Raw genomic sequence first — 17318 nt, 5'->3', positions numbered from 1 at the left:
GTTGTACTGTAATTACCCCTTTTTTAAAAATAGAACAACATTTTTTATAATAAATATTCATATTTAATAATTGAAAATTGCAAAAAAAAGTTAAAATTTTCAAAATCTTTGAAAAAGATTTGCAATTTTTTTTGCAACTCCTCTTTTTAAAGTATAAATACCTCATAAGGGTGAGGGGAAATCTCATACCTCACAACTCTCCTTAGTAGGTTTTAATTTATTCTCGTAACAGAGGTTAAAAACCATCCTGTGTAGATGGATTGCATTCCCCATTATAGGCTTCAATGTGACTTTACTAAGAGTATGGAGCTATTTTTAATAAGCTGAGTTGTGGGTAATTCACATCTCTCATTTCCTTTTTCATCAGCTCCAGTTATCTCCTAAAAGCGGTTCAATGCTATCTTGTACTGGCGATGTATGCTCCCTTGACAGGTTTTAATGTTTTCCCTAATTGGAGTACCGAACTTTATTTTATAAAAGTTTTGAGCATCTCCCAAGATTTGCCATTCCTCTGGTGGATTTATAATCGTCCTCTTGAATGTGGTTGACTTTTGCCATTTGGATGGGTTGAGATCCAAAATAAGATTATTTTTTGTCCTATTTTGAAGCTTTGATCTTCTTCCTAACTAGAGGAATTAAGTTAATGTGTCGTACTTTAAAACTATGGGAGAGAGTTATGGTGCATAGGTTACGACATCATACTAATGTTTCTCAAAATTAATTTGGATTCATGCCGGGTAGGTCTACTATGGAAGCTATGCATTTATTGAGATGTTTGATTTAGACGTTTAGATAGAATAAGGAGGATCTACATATGATATTTATTGATCTAGAGAAAGCATATGATAAAGTTCCAAGATAAGTGATTTGTAGAATTATAGAAAAGAAAAGGATTAATAATGCTTATATATTAAGTCGTTAAGGATATGTATGTAGGGGCTATTACTTGTGTTTGAACTAAAGGTGGTTTGATCAAGTCTTTTTCTATTTGAGTTGGATTCTATCAAGGATCAGCCTTAAGCCCATATCTTTTTTGCTTTAGTCATGGATGTTCTCACTAGACATTTGCAGGAGGTTGTACCTTGGTGCATTCTTTTTTCTGATGATATTATTCTTGTTGATAAGACTATAGAGGGTGTTGAAGGTAAACACTAATTATGTAGGTCAACCTTAGAGTTTAAAGGTTTTTGTTTGAGTAGATCTAAAACCAAATATATGAATTGTAATTTTTGTATTAATAGATCTAGTGGGGGGATTGTGACTTTTGGTGATCAAGTCATTAATAAGAGTACACATTTTAGATATCTTGAGCCTATTTTTCAGAGTGATGGTGAAATAGATGATAACATTATTAGTAGAATTCAAATTCGATGCTTGAAGTGGAGGAATGCATTGACCTTGTTGTGCGATACAAAGTCCCCCTCAAACTTGAAGGAAAATTCTATAAGATGGTGGTGAGATTTGTAATGCTTTATGGTGTGGAATGTTGGCCATTAAAAGAGAAGCATAATATTTTGTCAAGTGTTGCAGAGATGAGGATGCTTAGGTGGATGATGGTTTTACTCTTAGAGACGGGATACGAAATGAGCATATACGTGAAAAGGTTGGAGTAGCTCCTGTGGAAGATAAGATTAGAGAGAGTGGCCTTAGATGGTTTGGTCACATAAACGGTGGCCTTTTGATGACCTAGTTAGGAGAGTAGATTTATTTGATTTGGCTTATGCTAAGATGGTAGAGGTAGACCTAAAAAGACTTAATTAGAAAACATTAAAAATGACCTTTATTTATTATATTTAAATGAGAATTTGACTCGTAACTTAACACAATAGAGAAAAATGATTCATGTAGTTGATTCTACATAGTGGGATAAAGGTTTGATATTGTTGTTGATCTTCTTCCCAACTGCAAGTAATTATGGTCAAAGTTTGTTGCAGTTGGTGCAAGAGATGATGGTCTATGCAATAAAATATTCTTGACGTGATGATGCGAAGATATTATATTGAGGAAAGTCTCCCAAATGATACTGAAAAATTATTCGACTTGATATTTTCTTTATTTTTGAAATGTTTCTTGCAATTATTACTTTAATCTAATATGGATGTATATATTCATTTTGGGTACCATAAAAAATGGAGTTTGACTTTCAATTTGATATTAACAATCTTTGTTAATATTGGTTAGGCCAAGCATCAACATTTGCTTTGATGCCATTGAAATAATTAGAGATGTGTTGCAGACAAAATAAAATTTGCATCATTGTAACAACTTTTAAAAGAAAATAGATCGCTCGTTGGAAGCTTATGTAGTAATTTGGAGATTCGAAGACCGTAAAAACTTCATGAAATCTCTTATGATATGGATGCAGCGTATGCGGAGGCTGTGTAGATTTGATGGTTCTGTATGAAATAGCAAATTCTTATGTTTGTTTGAGGATTGTTCAAATTGCTTATGATGTATACTAATTGTCTCATCAACAATGATTTGCGCTTCTACTCGATGAATAAAATTAGTATAGGAGCAAATTGTCTCCGACATCAATGAGAAATAGAAAGATCCAGGTTGGAGACCTCTAAGAAAACACCTCTTTTTAACTCCGAATTCACTCCTTGAATTTGATGGGTTTCAGATGAGAATATTTGAAAATACTCCTTAAGGGTCTCCCTTATTTTGGTGAATCCCAGAATAATGGGAGTCCTTAATTATCATTTGATTAACAATAAATTGCTTAACAAAAGTTTGGCTAGATTGGTAAAGTATGATTTGTGCTGCTAGATAAGTTGTACTATATGCGAGCTTATCCCTTGAATGTTTCTTGAAAGACATAAGAGAGGACTACAAGATAAGCTTGTTGAATAAATATGATGGTCCCATAGTTGTTAATATGCTTATAAGGATACAAGGTTTCATTATAAGGACAATTGTAGGTGACTTAACCCCGCTTGAATAAGATGTTGGAAGATTACATCATTCAAAGGCAAAGATTTTTGAAAATTGTGAAGGGTATGTTGGTTCCTCTCCGTCTGATTAACTATAAATTGTTTAATGAAAGTTTGGCTAGATTGACAAAAGTATGAATAGTTATGCCAGATAGGCGAGTTTGTCCTTGAATTTTTTTGAGAAAGAGATAATAGAGGATTGCATCATAAGCTTATTGAATATATATGATGGTCTTATAGTTGTTAATATGTTTATAAGGATATAAAGTCTCATCATAAGGAACAATTCTAGGCAACTTATGCCCGCTTGAAAAGGATGTTGGAAGATTCCATCAGTCAAAGGCAAATATTTTTTAAATTTGTGGTGAAGGGTAAGTTGTTTCCTCTCCTTCATGGGAAATTCTTCTTGAATTAGATGTCATAACTCATCATATATAAGATCCCGATGAATGTCCATAATAGCAGGCTGAGTCAAATCTACCATGGTTATTGGAGGATCGTGAGATAGTCAAGCAACAAGAGAAGGATTAGTGGAACGACCAGTGACCATGAGTTTTGGATTAGGCTGTGATGGATGAGGAACATTAGTATGAAATTATCTGGCTGTGTTATGTTATTGATCATATGGATGGTGAACTCCATTATGTTTTGATGGTATTTCCTATTGCGCAGCCTTCTCTAAATGTTGAAGTGTCTTGATGCTGTGTTATGTTGTTGATCAAATGGATGGTGAACTCCATTCTCTAAATGCTTGCTGCTCCTCAATCATGCATATTTGATCTACCAAGGATGGGTCTTGGGGCCTAGTCTTGCTTGATTATGACTTCCATAGTTTCAAATTGATTTATGATTTGACGAGTGTTAGAACGAGAAAATTCATTGCTACTTGTAGCACTCTTTGTTGCTACGAAAATTTTGGCAGGTTTCCCTGGCCTCTCCACTTGTTTTGAGGAGAGTTAATGGACTATGTACTAGGGTAAATTTTTGAAAAGGCAGATTGGCTATATATAAGATACCACCTAGAGATTTCACCCTCATTTAACAAAAAACTTCAAGATTTGAGTTCAAGTTCCTCATAGACTCAAACCCTTATGGGTAGTTGCCCCTTCCGATGATGGGAGAGCACTTTCAATTAATGCTAGTTGTTATATAGGCACTTAAGATCGAACTTATGGTAGGTAGTAGCGACATATTTAGATGTTTAGGGTTAAAATTTGAAATTTACTACCCTTTTACTTTAAGTGGATGGTAGGTGGAATGATGAACCCTATTTTATTATAGTCCTAATTGGTGATTTAAATAATTCATAATTTTATTATTTGAACATAAAAAAAAAAATTATTATTTGAACATTGTCAACTATGTTTACCTGCTAATAGAGTATCAAGTTCAATTATTGATTTTGTGAATTTGTTATACGGATGTTGAAACTGAGAGTTTGTGTTTTTATGATGAATATATTTTTAAGGAGGTTTCGAAGGTCTAAGGTGAACTTAAAATCATATATCTCGGTGGATTTTACAATTATGTGCTTGTTTATCAATTTCAAGTTTTGTCAATTTCGATCCTTCTAAGATGAGGATTGGACTTACAAAATAAATTTATATTCAACCTATGCAGTTTTTTTGAACCATAGATTTATGAGTTCAATGTGATAGTCAAAGCATATGCGGGTATTTAATTTGAAAATAAGATTTTGAATTAGCTTGCTTTTAACCATGCATAGCCTTCTCAATCTTTCGCCTTTGAGCAATAAGCACATTGTAGAGCACATGTGAGGATTTAAATTTCTTTTAAAATGGCGTGCATGCTTTTCAATGTATTTGTACTATACATTTGCTTGCATTTCGGTGCACTTGCACGGATCATACAAATGCTTTCCATATATTGACATGCTTTTCAGTGCGCTCACGCGATGCACTTGTGCATATTTCGGTGTATTTGCATATTTTGTTTGCACACTTTTACTTCATGTTAAATTTCTTCATTTTAAAATGACAACATGCTTTTTGGCGACGCTACACACTTTTTATGCCTTGATGCACTTCTCGAAGCGGTATTAGCTTCGTGCGGCTACTGCACGGTTCTCAAAATGATGTGCTTCATTGGGTTTTTGCATGCTTCTTGAGACAGTTTCATTTTTCTCTAAGTAGCACGCTTCTCGAGACAATGTCACACTTAGGTTTTAAAATTTCTATTTTAGCACGTGCAAGATTTAAAATATTCAAAATTTGATTATTTTGCGAGAGTATTTGCTATTGCAAGGCGCACATACATTTCATTTTGAGGCCTAGAATACACCTGTTTGCTTGGACATGTATGTGTTGAAGATCTGATGGAATTGGTAAAGGCAAGTGGGAATCTTTATATATTTTTCACATCGTCAAAATTTCATTTTTTGTATTTTTTGGATGCATGCATTTAGTTGAAGTCAAAAGTCCTATTTTTTCCCATAGGTGAGCTGTTGCACTTATTAAAGTCCCCTATTCTAGTTTGTATGTGAGCTGTCATGTTTATTACAAGTTGCCTGCCTGTGTTCGTTGTTGTTCATTTGAGGCAATGAATATTCCATTTTTTATGTTTTCCTTTTTTTTTTCCTTGATGTTTATTTAAATTTTCTTTTTCATTGCATTTTAGTTAAGTGTATTCCTTTTTAATTGTTTCTTGTTTAATTGACATTTAGAATAAAATTTTGCATCCTCTCGGCTTCTCCCTAGCGTAGGGGAAATTTTCGGGAGTACTGAAGCCTGACCACCATGCTTATACAAAAGCGGGTTAGTCGGTGTCAACTGACACTATGGCTGGAGGTCTTCTACCCCAACATACTTATCAGAAGTACGTGGAGTCTTCAATACCTGCATGAGCGAAAAGCAAGTTTCCTTGCTATACTAGAACTACATGAAAGGGTACTTAGGTTTGCAAGTTTTCCTATTGCGTTGGAACAATGCGATTGAGCAATTTGTGTTTTCCTCGTTGCATCGGAGCAACGCTAACAAGTACTTAATTTTGGGAATTTCAAAGTTATACCTTGTGCGAGACGGTGGCGACAACATGATGAGTTTGTGAGAGTCAAAAAACATAATGTTTTTCTCTTTTTTTGGAAAATATATTTTTGTCTTATATATAAGAGAAAGAACTATGGAGAGTCTGTGAGGAGAGAGAGAGATGTAGGAAGTGGTGAGCTCTCTGTTAGAGAGAGAGAGGAAGTTAGGTAGAGAAAGAGAGTGAAGTTGCTCTTTGTTAGAGGGAGAAAGTAGATGGGTGGCAGCTTGGAGGTTGTTTGCTTAGTGGAGGAAAGAGGTGGTTTGCTGTGTGGCCGAGTAGGTGGGTTGGCTGGTTGTGTTGGCAGGTCGAGTTGTGGAGGATAGGTTAGGGGAGTGTTGTGATCTCATGACAGTAGGAGGCTATTGGAAAAAGGGGGGCAGTGGTTGTGGTTGCTGTAGTCAACAACTGGTTGTAGGTTGGGGGGTGAAGAGTGGTATCAACGAGAGTGAGCAGGTCGGCAGATGCGTGAGCTGGTAGGGTGGGTGAAGGAGCTCTGGGTTTCAAGATAGTAGAAGTCAAGGTGGGCTGGGGTTCCGGTGCCTAGAGGAATTTGATGAATGCTGAGAATTGACGGTTGGAGGGCTATAGGCTCGGGTAGTGATATGGTCCTGAATTTGATGTCAGAAGTTTTCAATTCAAATATTGCCTCGAGATTTGTGTTTAAATGGATGTATTTTGTGGTGACATCATGGATAATATTCATTCTTGGTTAAGATTAACTTGATTCTTAAAATGTTGAACGCTTTTCATGTTTGCTTCATTTATATTTGGTGAATTTGGAATGTAACTAATCTATGGAATCATATTATATGATGCAATGCCAATGTTTAGATCATTGCATACTCAGATGAGAGTTTATATTTACATATTTGCTTATTGCTTACTGATTATTGGAAATAGCTATTTGTTGTATAAAATGTTAATGTTGCTTTTCAAGGGTTATTACTGTACCTAATACGGTTCTACAGTGGAGATCCAGTGCATGTGCCTTTCTGTTAGTCGCGTGATGAGTTGGAATGAAAAAGGTAGCATTCACTTTGCACTTAGGACAGTGCTTTGGAATGGAGAATGAGAGGGCGTGGTGATTTCTTTTGGTTTACGTTTTTTTTTTTTGAAGCAGTGTTTGCACACTATTCTACTAAAAGAAATGAGGCAGTTGATTTTGGTATGGATGAAATTAATCTGTTTTCTTTTATTATAGGGTCAGTAATCTCAATATTTGAACAAATCAATGGTCTAGATTTACTAGGTTGAGTTTTAGTGACTATGTGCACTTTTTAATAGTTTTATTTCTTGATGGATACATGAATGGAATAACAATTTAATAGTTGCGGACTTTGTTTGCAAAACCATGGAAAATTTGAGGCTTTTTTCTTCTTCTGATTGTTTCCAACAACTTATTAATGTGAGGATACAATATCTTCGTTATCCATGGACTGATTACATGGAAAAGTACCCTAAGTTGCACAATTATTTTCTTCGCTTCATTGTCCTACACCCCTTTAGTTTTTATTTTCACGCCTTACTAAAAATTAGATAGTTGTGTGTTGTGCATATCATTTATGACATTTTTGTATCGCCTAATTGTTCTTTTATGTTCTCATTCTCATCACTTTTATTACTTTCCATAAAAGGTTTATGAGTGGAGGAAGAATGCTAATCTTCAGTCAGCTATCATGATGGTGCTTATCTCTATCAAGGTAAAGTATTTGACATGAAGCACCTACTATTTTGTTGCACTGGCATGGAAAAGAAGAACCATTAACTAGATTGCAGCAAACAAAACAAGCGGTGCTTACTTGCAGATATGTGGTTGTTTGGTAGTTGGGAATTTTTTTTTTCATTGATTATGGTTTAATTAAAAGAATAGAATAGTTTGAAAATGTGTTTCCCAAGCGGGTCAAAAGGCATAGTTTGACCTAACCTAGAATGAGGTTAATTTGGCAAATTTTATCTAAAATTGTAGAAGATGTGTTAAATTAGTAGTTCGTTTGTACGGTTGCTCTCAATTGTTTTTTCTAGACATTGGATCTACTTTGAGATCATCATCCAGTTTGATTAGATGATGATGTATGGATGACAATATTTTAAAATTTTTAATGGCTCTATGAGAAGGAACAGAATAGTATTTGATTAATAGAATATATTCTTTTCGGTGATTGAAACTGCCGTTAAGGCTGACAAAACCTTATATTTTTTATGCTTTTATTATGTTTTGACTTGACTAATTGAGGTGTTTGAGGCTTTGCAATGGGAAATTTTAGAACTTGAAGAATAAGTTTGTTTGTTATTTTAAATTTTAATGTCACCATTTATTGGAGATACGTGCCTTGCATTTAGAATTCAGCTACTTTTCCTCATCATTTTAAAGTAAAATAAGAAACTGGATTGTAGCCTTTCCTATTGTGCTAGAAAACAATATTTTATGCAATTCAGCAATTGCAATGGAGTGCTATCTTGCCCGTTAGATGCCATGATGTTATCTAAACATTCATCATTATGATTAGCCTTATCCCACTACTTAGTGTCGGCATAATGAATCATCATTTTCAATTTGTACATGTTGAATGCCGCCCATCCTTTTCAATTTGTACATGTTGAGTGCTGCCTAGGGTGTAAATTCAACAACAACAACAACAACAAGCCCTTATCCCGTTGATGGGGACATCGACAAAAGATTTCGACGCATTTATCAGAGACGACACAGGAGATCGATGGCCATGATGGAGAGTCTTTACTTTTGATGCATTTTATGTATTAGCATTTTATGTATTATTCATGTTATTTCTGTTTTTCCGTTTTTTGTCCTTATGGGTAGTTGATCGCTATTGTGGCCCAAGGGGCATTCTAGTCTTTTGTTTTCTTTGTCATTTTAGAGGCCTAAATATATGGCCATCTTCTTATGTATGAGGTTGACTATTGATGAATAAAAAAAATTACTTTGTCGTTCTCTTTGTGAGTTCCAAAACTTCTCTAGATCCCTTTTTGAGTTCTTGAGGAGAGAGCACCTTAGATATCTTTGTGAGTTCTAATGAATGTGGTGTTGAGGTTAGTGATTGTGCTTTCCGCATACACTCCGTTCATTCTTCTTCTCCCTCAAGAAATCCCCACCCCACCCAGCTTGGAGAACCCGACCCCCTCTTCCCCTTCTTGTCGTCGCCCCTTGGAGCCCGAGCCGCCAGCTGCCGTCCTAACACCGGCCGGCCACCTTGCCACCGACCTCCCCACATCCGTCCACCACCCCTCTCCGCTAGCTTTCACTTCTTTGAAATTTGAATTTCAAATTTCAAATTCTTTCCAAATTAGGAAATCCAATTTAGGAAAGTTTTTATGATTGACTTCAATTTTAAATTAAATTAAATTGGATTCAATAAATTTTCTTTCCTAGTCATCACCATCTATTTGGAAACTCCCCCCTCATCCTCCCAAACCCCCTCCCTCCTTGATGCCGCCGGCCCTATGATGGGTCCCCATTGATTGCATATTAACTCCCTCATTAATGTTTGAAATCCAAATTGATTTCAAAATATTTTCCCTCCAAACTCCCTAAAATTGATTTAACTTCAGTTTTATTCTAAACCTCTCTCCTCTCTCACTCTCTCCATACCGCCGGCCCCTTATATGGCTCCCTCCCATTAATCCTCCATCAAGGCATTAATTGCAATCAATTTTGGGATCAAATTTCAAATTACTTCTCTCCTAAATTACTAAAATCTGAGAGTAATTTCAGATTTAGATCTAAACCTCTCCACTCCCAACCTAACCTAATTTCTACCAAGAAACCTAATCTCTCCTCTCCACCTCTCAAAGCAGTCCACCACCTTTCCTCTCTTTGGGGTTTTTCTTATTCGTGCTCCCTCATCTACATGCAAAATATGTATGGCGGATCCCGAAGTTGATCACGGATTCATACTCGACGTCTACGGAGACATCCACATCGTTCGATCCCCAATTCTTCGACGTTGGGTTTGGCTTTGACAACACCGTTGAAGATTACTTGAACCGAATCCTCCCCACCCTTGTGGACATCATCAACGACCAATTCTTGGACTACGAGTGGACCATCAACGGCCATCCACCCGTGCCACCTCCACCTCCGACTACCTTCCCAACAACGACGTTCCTCGGCTCGTCCGTCCTAGTGGCTACTTCATTTCTAGTGTAGAAGATCTTTCTCCGCTCAACCTAGATTCGTAGGGAAGAGAGTAGATCCTCAAGGTGAACAACTCTGTATTAACTTTTGGATTCATGTTATGAGCGTAACATTACTTCACCTTTGTATTTGATTGAATGTGTTTTGATTAATCTTCACGCAATTCTTTGCCTAAACAAGTGGAATATCGAGAATTCTTGTAATCGACTTTAAATTGACGCATAATTTTATAAAGGTTAAACTTCTATTAAATTCTCTTGATAATCTTGTGTAACTTCAAGCATTTATCACATCATTTCTGATATCAGAGCATGGTAGGCATGCATGACATGTTTAGAAAAACATCCTAGGGTCTAGCTTTTCGGTATAGCTTAAATATTGCATGCATATCATTGCGTAGTTAGATTTTATTCACTGTTTTCACTGCTGTACTTGCATTTCCTGCACGCATTTAGCAGAGTTTAAGTCATTCTAGCTAGCGTACGAGTGCTGCCATTAAAACTACATCGTTTCTAATTGCATAGGACAACTACACCCTTGAATATAGCTGCTGTCCTCACTGTTCCAGCAACATTTAGTCATCGTTTAGTGAACTTAAAGTCATTGTTTAGGTGCTGTCCACTCCCTCGGACCGTTCCAAAAAACCTAGACAACTTAAATAATTGCTGGACCTTGCTGTCCTATTAATTCATGCACTATTTGGAGCCTTTAGTTTTAGTTCTACTCAAATGAAAGCCTTTAGACTCTAAGGTTGACATCCATAATTCAAGTTTACCTTCAACTCCCTCTCTTGTCTTATCAACAAGAAGAATATCATAAGCAAAAAGCATACATCAAGGTACAATCTCTTGCAAATATCTAGTGAGAACATCCATGACTAAAGCAAAAAGATATGGGCTTAAGGTTGATCCTTGATGTAATCCAACTGAAATAGGAAAAATACTCGGTCAAACCACTGTGTTTGAACACAAGTAACACCTCTTGCATGCATATCCTTAAATGCATACACTAGGGTGTAAATTCTATTCTTCCTAAATTATTTTGAAGAACTTCCAACCTTGTAATTTTAGATCTACCCCTTTCCTTCCAATTCTCCTACACTAATTTTATCATCTTTTCTAACAAGTACATTTTCTATTTTTTATTGCACATGTCCAAAACACCATGTCTAATTTTGTCACCTTATCTTTATAATTCAGTATGTTTCTTTAAAGTTTTCTCTAATGTAATTATTTTTAAATTTTTCTTTTCTAGTTTTGCCATACATCCATCTTAACATCCTCATTTCTGCCACACTCAATGTTGTTAATAATGATTATTTTTATGGTCAATATTTCAATGCTTACAACCTTATTGACCTAATTGTGATCTATAAAAGTTACCTTTAAGCTTCCATGATATACTATCCTCTTTTTGGACATAACTCTTGAGGCTATTTTTTATGTTAATCATCAAAATTTAATTTTAGAAGTTATATCATCATACATATTTTTGCTTTTCTATGTAATATATAAACGATACTTAAACCTATCACACGTAGATATTTTTTTATCTTCTTATATCTTCTTATAATATTGAATGATAAATATTAATATTTTGCACACTAAACTTATTTGTTCTACTAATTTTAGGGCTGCTGTATTTTAAGCATTTCTCCACTATTTTGATTTTTTTCACTTATTTCAATGAATGCCTAATCAATTAATACTATATCTTATTTAAACATTAGACTTCTCAAATCCTAGTACTTTTGACCTGTTGCATGCTGATTAATATTTTAAGAGGGATTTCGTTTAGTCTCATTTAAAATGCAATCTAGAACGAGGATCAGCTAAGATTGGCACCTATTCTTTTTTTCTCATTCAATTCTAATGTGCCATATTTGAAATGTCACTGTTCTTATATTAAACACTTTTTCTTTTGATAACCTATTTGACTGTTAAGCTTTTCTGATGATGCGTCCCATGCCAGCTTTGTTTATGCCACTATCTCGCGTATAACTTTTTTTTGTTTTTAAGTTTTGTCAAGGACCTCAAAATGTATATTATTTGCCACTAGGCTGCATCAAATTTTGGTGTTTTGTATTCTATAATGCAGTGATCTGTTTGCTTGGCTTAACTCGTAAGTTGAAATGTTAAATATATATTGGGGGAATAAAACTTGGTTGTTGCTCTGAAGGGTAGCTTGCAACAGAAGAACATACTGGAAATTATTGGTAAGGTGGGCAAGCATCCTTCGGAACAAAGTCAAGACAGTTGCTCCAAATACTAATCAAGTCTGTTGATAAACTTCCAGGAGGTGGTCGATATGGCACACATGACATCTTGACGTATTCTCTAATTGTGGCTTGATGCTTTTATCATCTGCATGTTTAGTTTGAGGTCGAGGCGTTGATGCTTGTATTACCATTTCCATTGTTATGTTAACTACATGGTTCTAAGTTTCCTAAAGTGACCCCCATGAGAACGGTGTTTGGACAAATAAGGCAGTCCTAAGTTATTTCAGTTAGCAAAAAAAATTGCCTTTTCAAATAGATTTTATATTCAGCGGGTAGTTATATCATTTAATAGTTGAGATCTTTCAATATTCCTATATTTAGAAAGACAAACAAAGAAAAGTTATTGAAGAAAAATGTTATTAAGGTACAATTTAACTTCCTCAGGCCTTACAGTCTTCACCTTTTAGATAGCAGCATGGTTTAAGTTATGGTGGAATTAGGGGTATAAGTGAGCCGAGCCGGCTCGAGCTCGACTCATTTATGGGCTCGCGAGCTGGCTTGAGCTCGTTTACAGTTGGACGAGCTAGAGTTCGAGCTTGTCTTTTGAGCTCGACTTGAGATCGAGCTCGAGTTCTTGCTGACTTTCTCACCGACGAGCCGAGCTCGATAAGGCCATTACTTGACTCGTTTACACCCCTAGATGGAATGCTTGTTAGAGGGTCCGTTCAGTAGGATTTATTCTTATACTCTTGAATTCAGTGTTTTTTCTAACTTACATATCAAGATTATGATAGGAAACTGATGTGAAACATAATTGCATGGATGAATTGCTTTAAGGAATTTGCACACTTAATATTCCTAGAACAAATAATTATGTCTTAATAGTGAATTTAAACGACGCAATAAAACACAGAGCGGTAAGACAAGTTTATGCTAAACCACGTGCATAGAAGTTAAGATCGAAAATAGCCAACTTAGGGTTCGTTTGGGGCGGCTTTTTTATTGTTTTCTAAAACGGAGTTTTAGTACAATTTTTTTTTATTTTTGTACTAAAACTCCGTTTTAGAAAGCAATAAAAAAGTCGTCCCAAACGAAGCCTTAATCTACGTTGCATGCATGTGTGGTTTTCAACGATAATCCCTAAGCTAACAAGGAGAATAGTCACTATGAAGCAGGCCACTCACTTTTTAAAATACTAGGCTTTAGCGGATAAGACTAACACGATTCCAGTGAATCAATTAATTCCACAAGTGGATGCAACTAGGAGAATAAAAGAATAAGGGAAAGAGTTCACCGAATGCGGGGTTTGGGACTTGGAACAACAATCAGAAGATCTTTCCGGGCAAGATAGTGGCCCCTTTTGGCTGAATTTTCTTTGGACAGCAACCTGGATTCTGTTTGGAGAAGTGGGGCGGCAGCAGGAGGCCTTTTGGGAAGCAGAATAGCTTTTTCTGCTGCTGGAATTCTTGTGGACAGCAATAGGAGGATTGATAGAAGCAAAACTATTGATCTCCCTTAGTTGGAATTGATGGACAACAAGCTGTTTGGTCTTAGGAAGATTCTGGACAGCAGTTTTCAATGTCCCAATGTTCCGGACAGCAAATCAAACTCATCTTCTTCTCTTGGCTTCAACGAACATGAGAGGCCTAGGGTTTTCCAAGATGAAGAGGCAACAGGAGAGGGGCTGCCAAAGGGGGGAGAAGGGGAGGGGTAGTTTGGGTGTGGGCTTGGATTAGGTTAGAAGAGGGGAGAGGGAAATTAATCCAAAAATCTGAAATTAATTTCAGATTTTAAGTGGATTTGGCGGGACTTAATTTGAATTTTGAATTCAAATTAAATTGGGAGGGAGCCTTAATAGGAAGCAATGAAATTAAGCCCGTTTATGGGTAGGCCGGCGGTATGAAGAGGAGGGAGGGAGTTGTGGGGAGAGTTTTAAGATTTTCCAAAACAACACACATGAGTTAGGAAAGATATCATGAAATCCAAGTTAATTTGAGTTTCAAATAGACTTGAATTTATACACTTTCCTAATTAAGATTTGCAAATAAGGAAAGTTTTTGAAATTTGAATTTCAAATTTCAAATTGAGGAAAGAGAATAATAAATCCAATTTGATTTATTTTGAAATTGAATTCATGATTGATGCTTTCCTAATTTGGGATTCCCTATATGGAAAGAATTTGAAATTCGAATTTGAATTTCAAAAGAATTCAAATTTTCCCTCTCACGCTTAAGCTAAATTAAGAAGTCATTATGGTGATTGAAATCAACATAATAAGGGGGAAATTATGAGGGGGGCTGGCGGCAAAGGGGAAGGGGAGATGGCGTTGGGTGAGGGGAAGGGGAAGGGCTTGGGCTGTCGGTGGGAGCTTGAGGTGGTGGAGCTAAGGAGGACTTGGGGGGAAGGGGATGGCTGGTGGTGGCAGGGGAAGTAGGAGCCGGTGATTGGGATGGGAAAGAGAAGAAAAGAAAATAAGATAGATTAAACCACGAGCCGCAGACTCTTCCAACGACTGGTGGGTATTGCGCTTGCTCACCTCGAGCTCTCTCTCCCTTCTCTCTAGTGCACTCACAAGAAGAAAAAGAAGAAGAAAACCACATAAAATTTCATTATCAATTAATTATCCCAAAATACAAAACAACTAGCTTATATAAATAGGCCTCATGACAAGAAAAGAAATAAAATACTAAAATGCCCTTCGGGCTACAACACTACATGACCACCCGTAATGGGTATACCGGGAAAAACAACAATATAAAATAAACTAATACATAAAACATATAATTAAATAACTCAAGATCGTATCTGCTGATCTCCGATGTCCTCATCATAAACACTTCTAGGAATAGGAGAAAACCTTCGCTGAGATTGAATTTCAATGAGCCCAAAACAGTAAACAAGAAAGATCTATGTGGAATCTTTCGAGAGAAACTTTTTAGTTGATGATAAAAAAAAGAAACAAACAAGATACAATGGATCTTTGATTATAGATGAAGATTCAGCTCTCCAAAACCCTATCCACCCACTAGAGTCCCTTTCTCTCCTTAGGAAAACTCAATTAAGCAAAAACTTCACCCTAACCCTATGGTAAAACCAACTAATTAAAGCATACAAAAAAATGCAAAATACCAAAGAATCCCTCCTAATTTCAAATCTCTCATCGTCGCCCCCTCTCTTTGTATTATGCCGTGGACCCCATCCCAAGGGGGTCGGACATTTGTTGGGGCGGAACAGGAGGACCAGACTTCTACCTGGAATAGAACAAAGCCGTTCCCTTCTGCACCGGTCCCTCCTGGACCGATTGGACCTGTCCATCCTAAATCCCTCCCAAAGACTTACCTTATTCTCAAGATGAAAGGATGGGAACTGATGCTTCACCCTCTCATATGACTCCCATGTGGCGTCAAATGGGTAGGTTCTTCCATTTTATCAGCACTTGATCTCTCATTCTCCCTGTTGTATCCCTTTTAGCTCTAATGGCTCCAATACCACCTCCACATCCTCTGTTAGTGTCCCTGATAACTCTGCACTAGATGCATGATCCCCAATAACTCTTCTCAACTATGACACGTGGAACACTGGTTGTATGATAACAGTCGGGGTTAACCTCAATCGATAAGCAACTGCTCCAATATTCTTTACTATCTCTGAGGCCTAAAGTACCTCAGAGTCAGCTTCTCATTCCTCATGTTTGTTAATATCCTTTGTCTTGAAGACAAAGCTTCAAGTATACCCTATTCCCTATCTTAAACTAAATTTCATTCCTACGCTGTTCTTTATGATCTACTGAGCTCCTCAATAAGTGCCTTTTTAATTCATCCAACACCCTATCCCTCTTCTCCAAGTATTATGCTTGACAAGTCCATTAGACCGGTCCAGCCGGTCCACATGGCCTTTGGCGGATAGAGACGAAAGAGTCTGCGTCTCCTATACGAGCCGCACAAGTCGCAAGGGTTCGGGAGCTGTTTTGGAAGGATTTTTTAGGGATTTGGGAAGGCAATTTGAATGTAGGGACTGTTTAGAGATTTTCATTTGAATTGTATACATTAAATAGTTTGTTTTCCTAGGATTAGGGCATCTTGAATTTGGCTGAATTTTGAGATCTCTTAGGTTTTGGTTTCTTTTGGGCTCTAACGGCGTCTAGAGAATCAGGAGAGATCGATCCTCCTCTCGAGTTGAGGATCACTTGTATCTTGTTTATTTTTTTTTTCGTTAGTTGATTTTTCTCAATAAAGTAGGCTTTTTTTTTTCGTGTACTTGTTGAGTATTCTCGCTGATTTTGTCAAGATCGTTAGGTTTCACTTGAGATTTTCAAGTGTTTCATATCATATTGCTCCTCTGAGAAAACTAGTGTGCTACTTTGTCCAAATTGCACCAAGTGAGGTGGGTTCCTTCTGTACAACATTTTGAAAGGAGTAATATGCAAAGCTGAATGTTACAAAGTGTTGTACTACTATTATCATCTATATGTCTACAAGCTCCTGTTTACCATCTCCGTCTGCTTGTTTGTTTGAGGGTGGTAAGCAGTGCTCTTCTTCAGTACATTCCTTGTAACCTGAACAACTCCCTCCAAAACTGACCGAGGAACACTTTGTCTTGATCTGACACTGCTACATCCCATTTTGACTCCCTTTTAGTCAATCTGAAGTGTAACAGAGGAGAATCTATAGATATATATCTCTTACAACTCCCATCTTAAAATACTTCTATCTAGATCAAGTGAGTAATAAATAACCTATCCAAACTATCCCAACACATCAAGTTTTTCAAGTCTTAAGATTCTAATTCATTAATGCATTAAGTGAAATAAATATTTCATATCTAGAAGCATATTTAAAACACATCATTAAACTTTCGAACATCATTTATGTTCCCAAAAGTTTGACTGTACAACTTACTACTCTAGCTTTTATGTACATAAAAATGTTGGTATACAAAAGTGCAGTCAATCTCCTGCCTAGAGCCC

At 36.5% G+C, this 17318-nt stretch overlaps 1 protein-coding gene across 1 annotated transcript in view; it reads left to right on the top strand.

Annotated features, from left to right (window-relative positions):
- Positions 1-17318, top strand: part of LOC110095912 (E4 SUMO-protein ligase PIAL2) — an 82513-nt gene that overhangs the window by 23240 nt on the left and 41955 nt on the right. The window contains exon 3 of the mRNA XM_020821630.2: positions 7616-7681. Coding sequence (XP_020677289.1) covers positions 7616-7681 — 66 coding nt within the window. The remainder of the gene's footprint in view (positions 1-7615; positions 7682-17318) is intronic.

The sequence above is a fragment of the Dendrobium catenatum genome, unplaced genomic scaffold, assembly GCF_001605985.2.
Source record: "Dendrobium catenatum unplaced genomic scaffold, ASM160598v2 fragScaff_scaffold_718, whole genome shotgun sequence".
Lineage (NCBI taxonomy): Eukaryota > Viridiplantae > Streptophyta > Magnoliopsida > Asparagales > Orchidaceae > Dendrobium > Dendrobium catenatum.
Note: the sequence above shows the minus strand (reverse complement) of the source record. Positions and strands in the feature narration are given on the sequence as shown.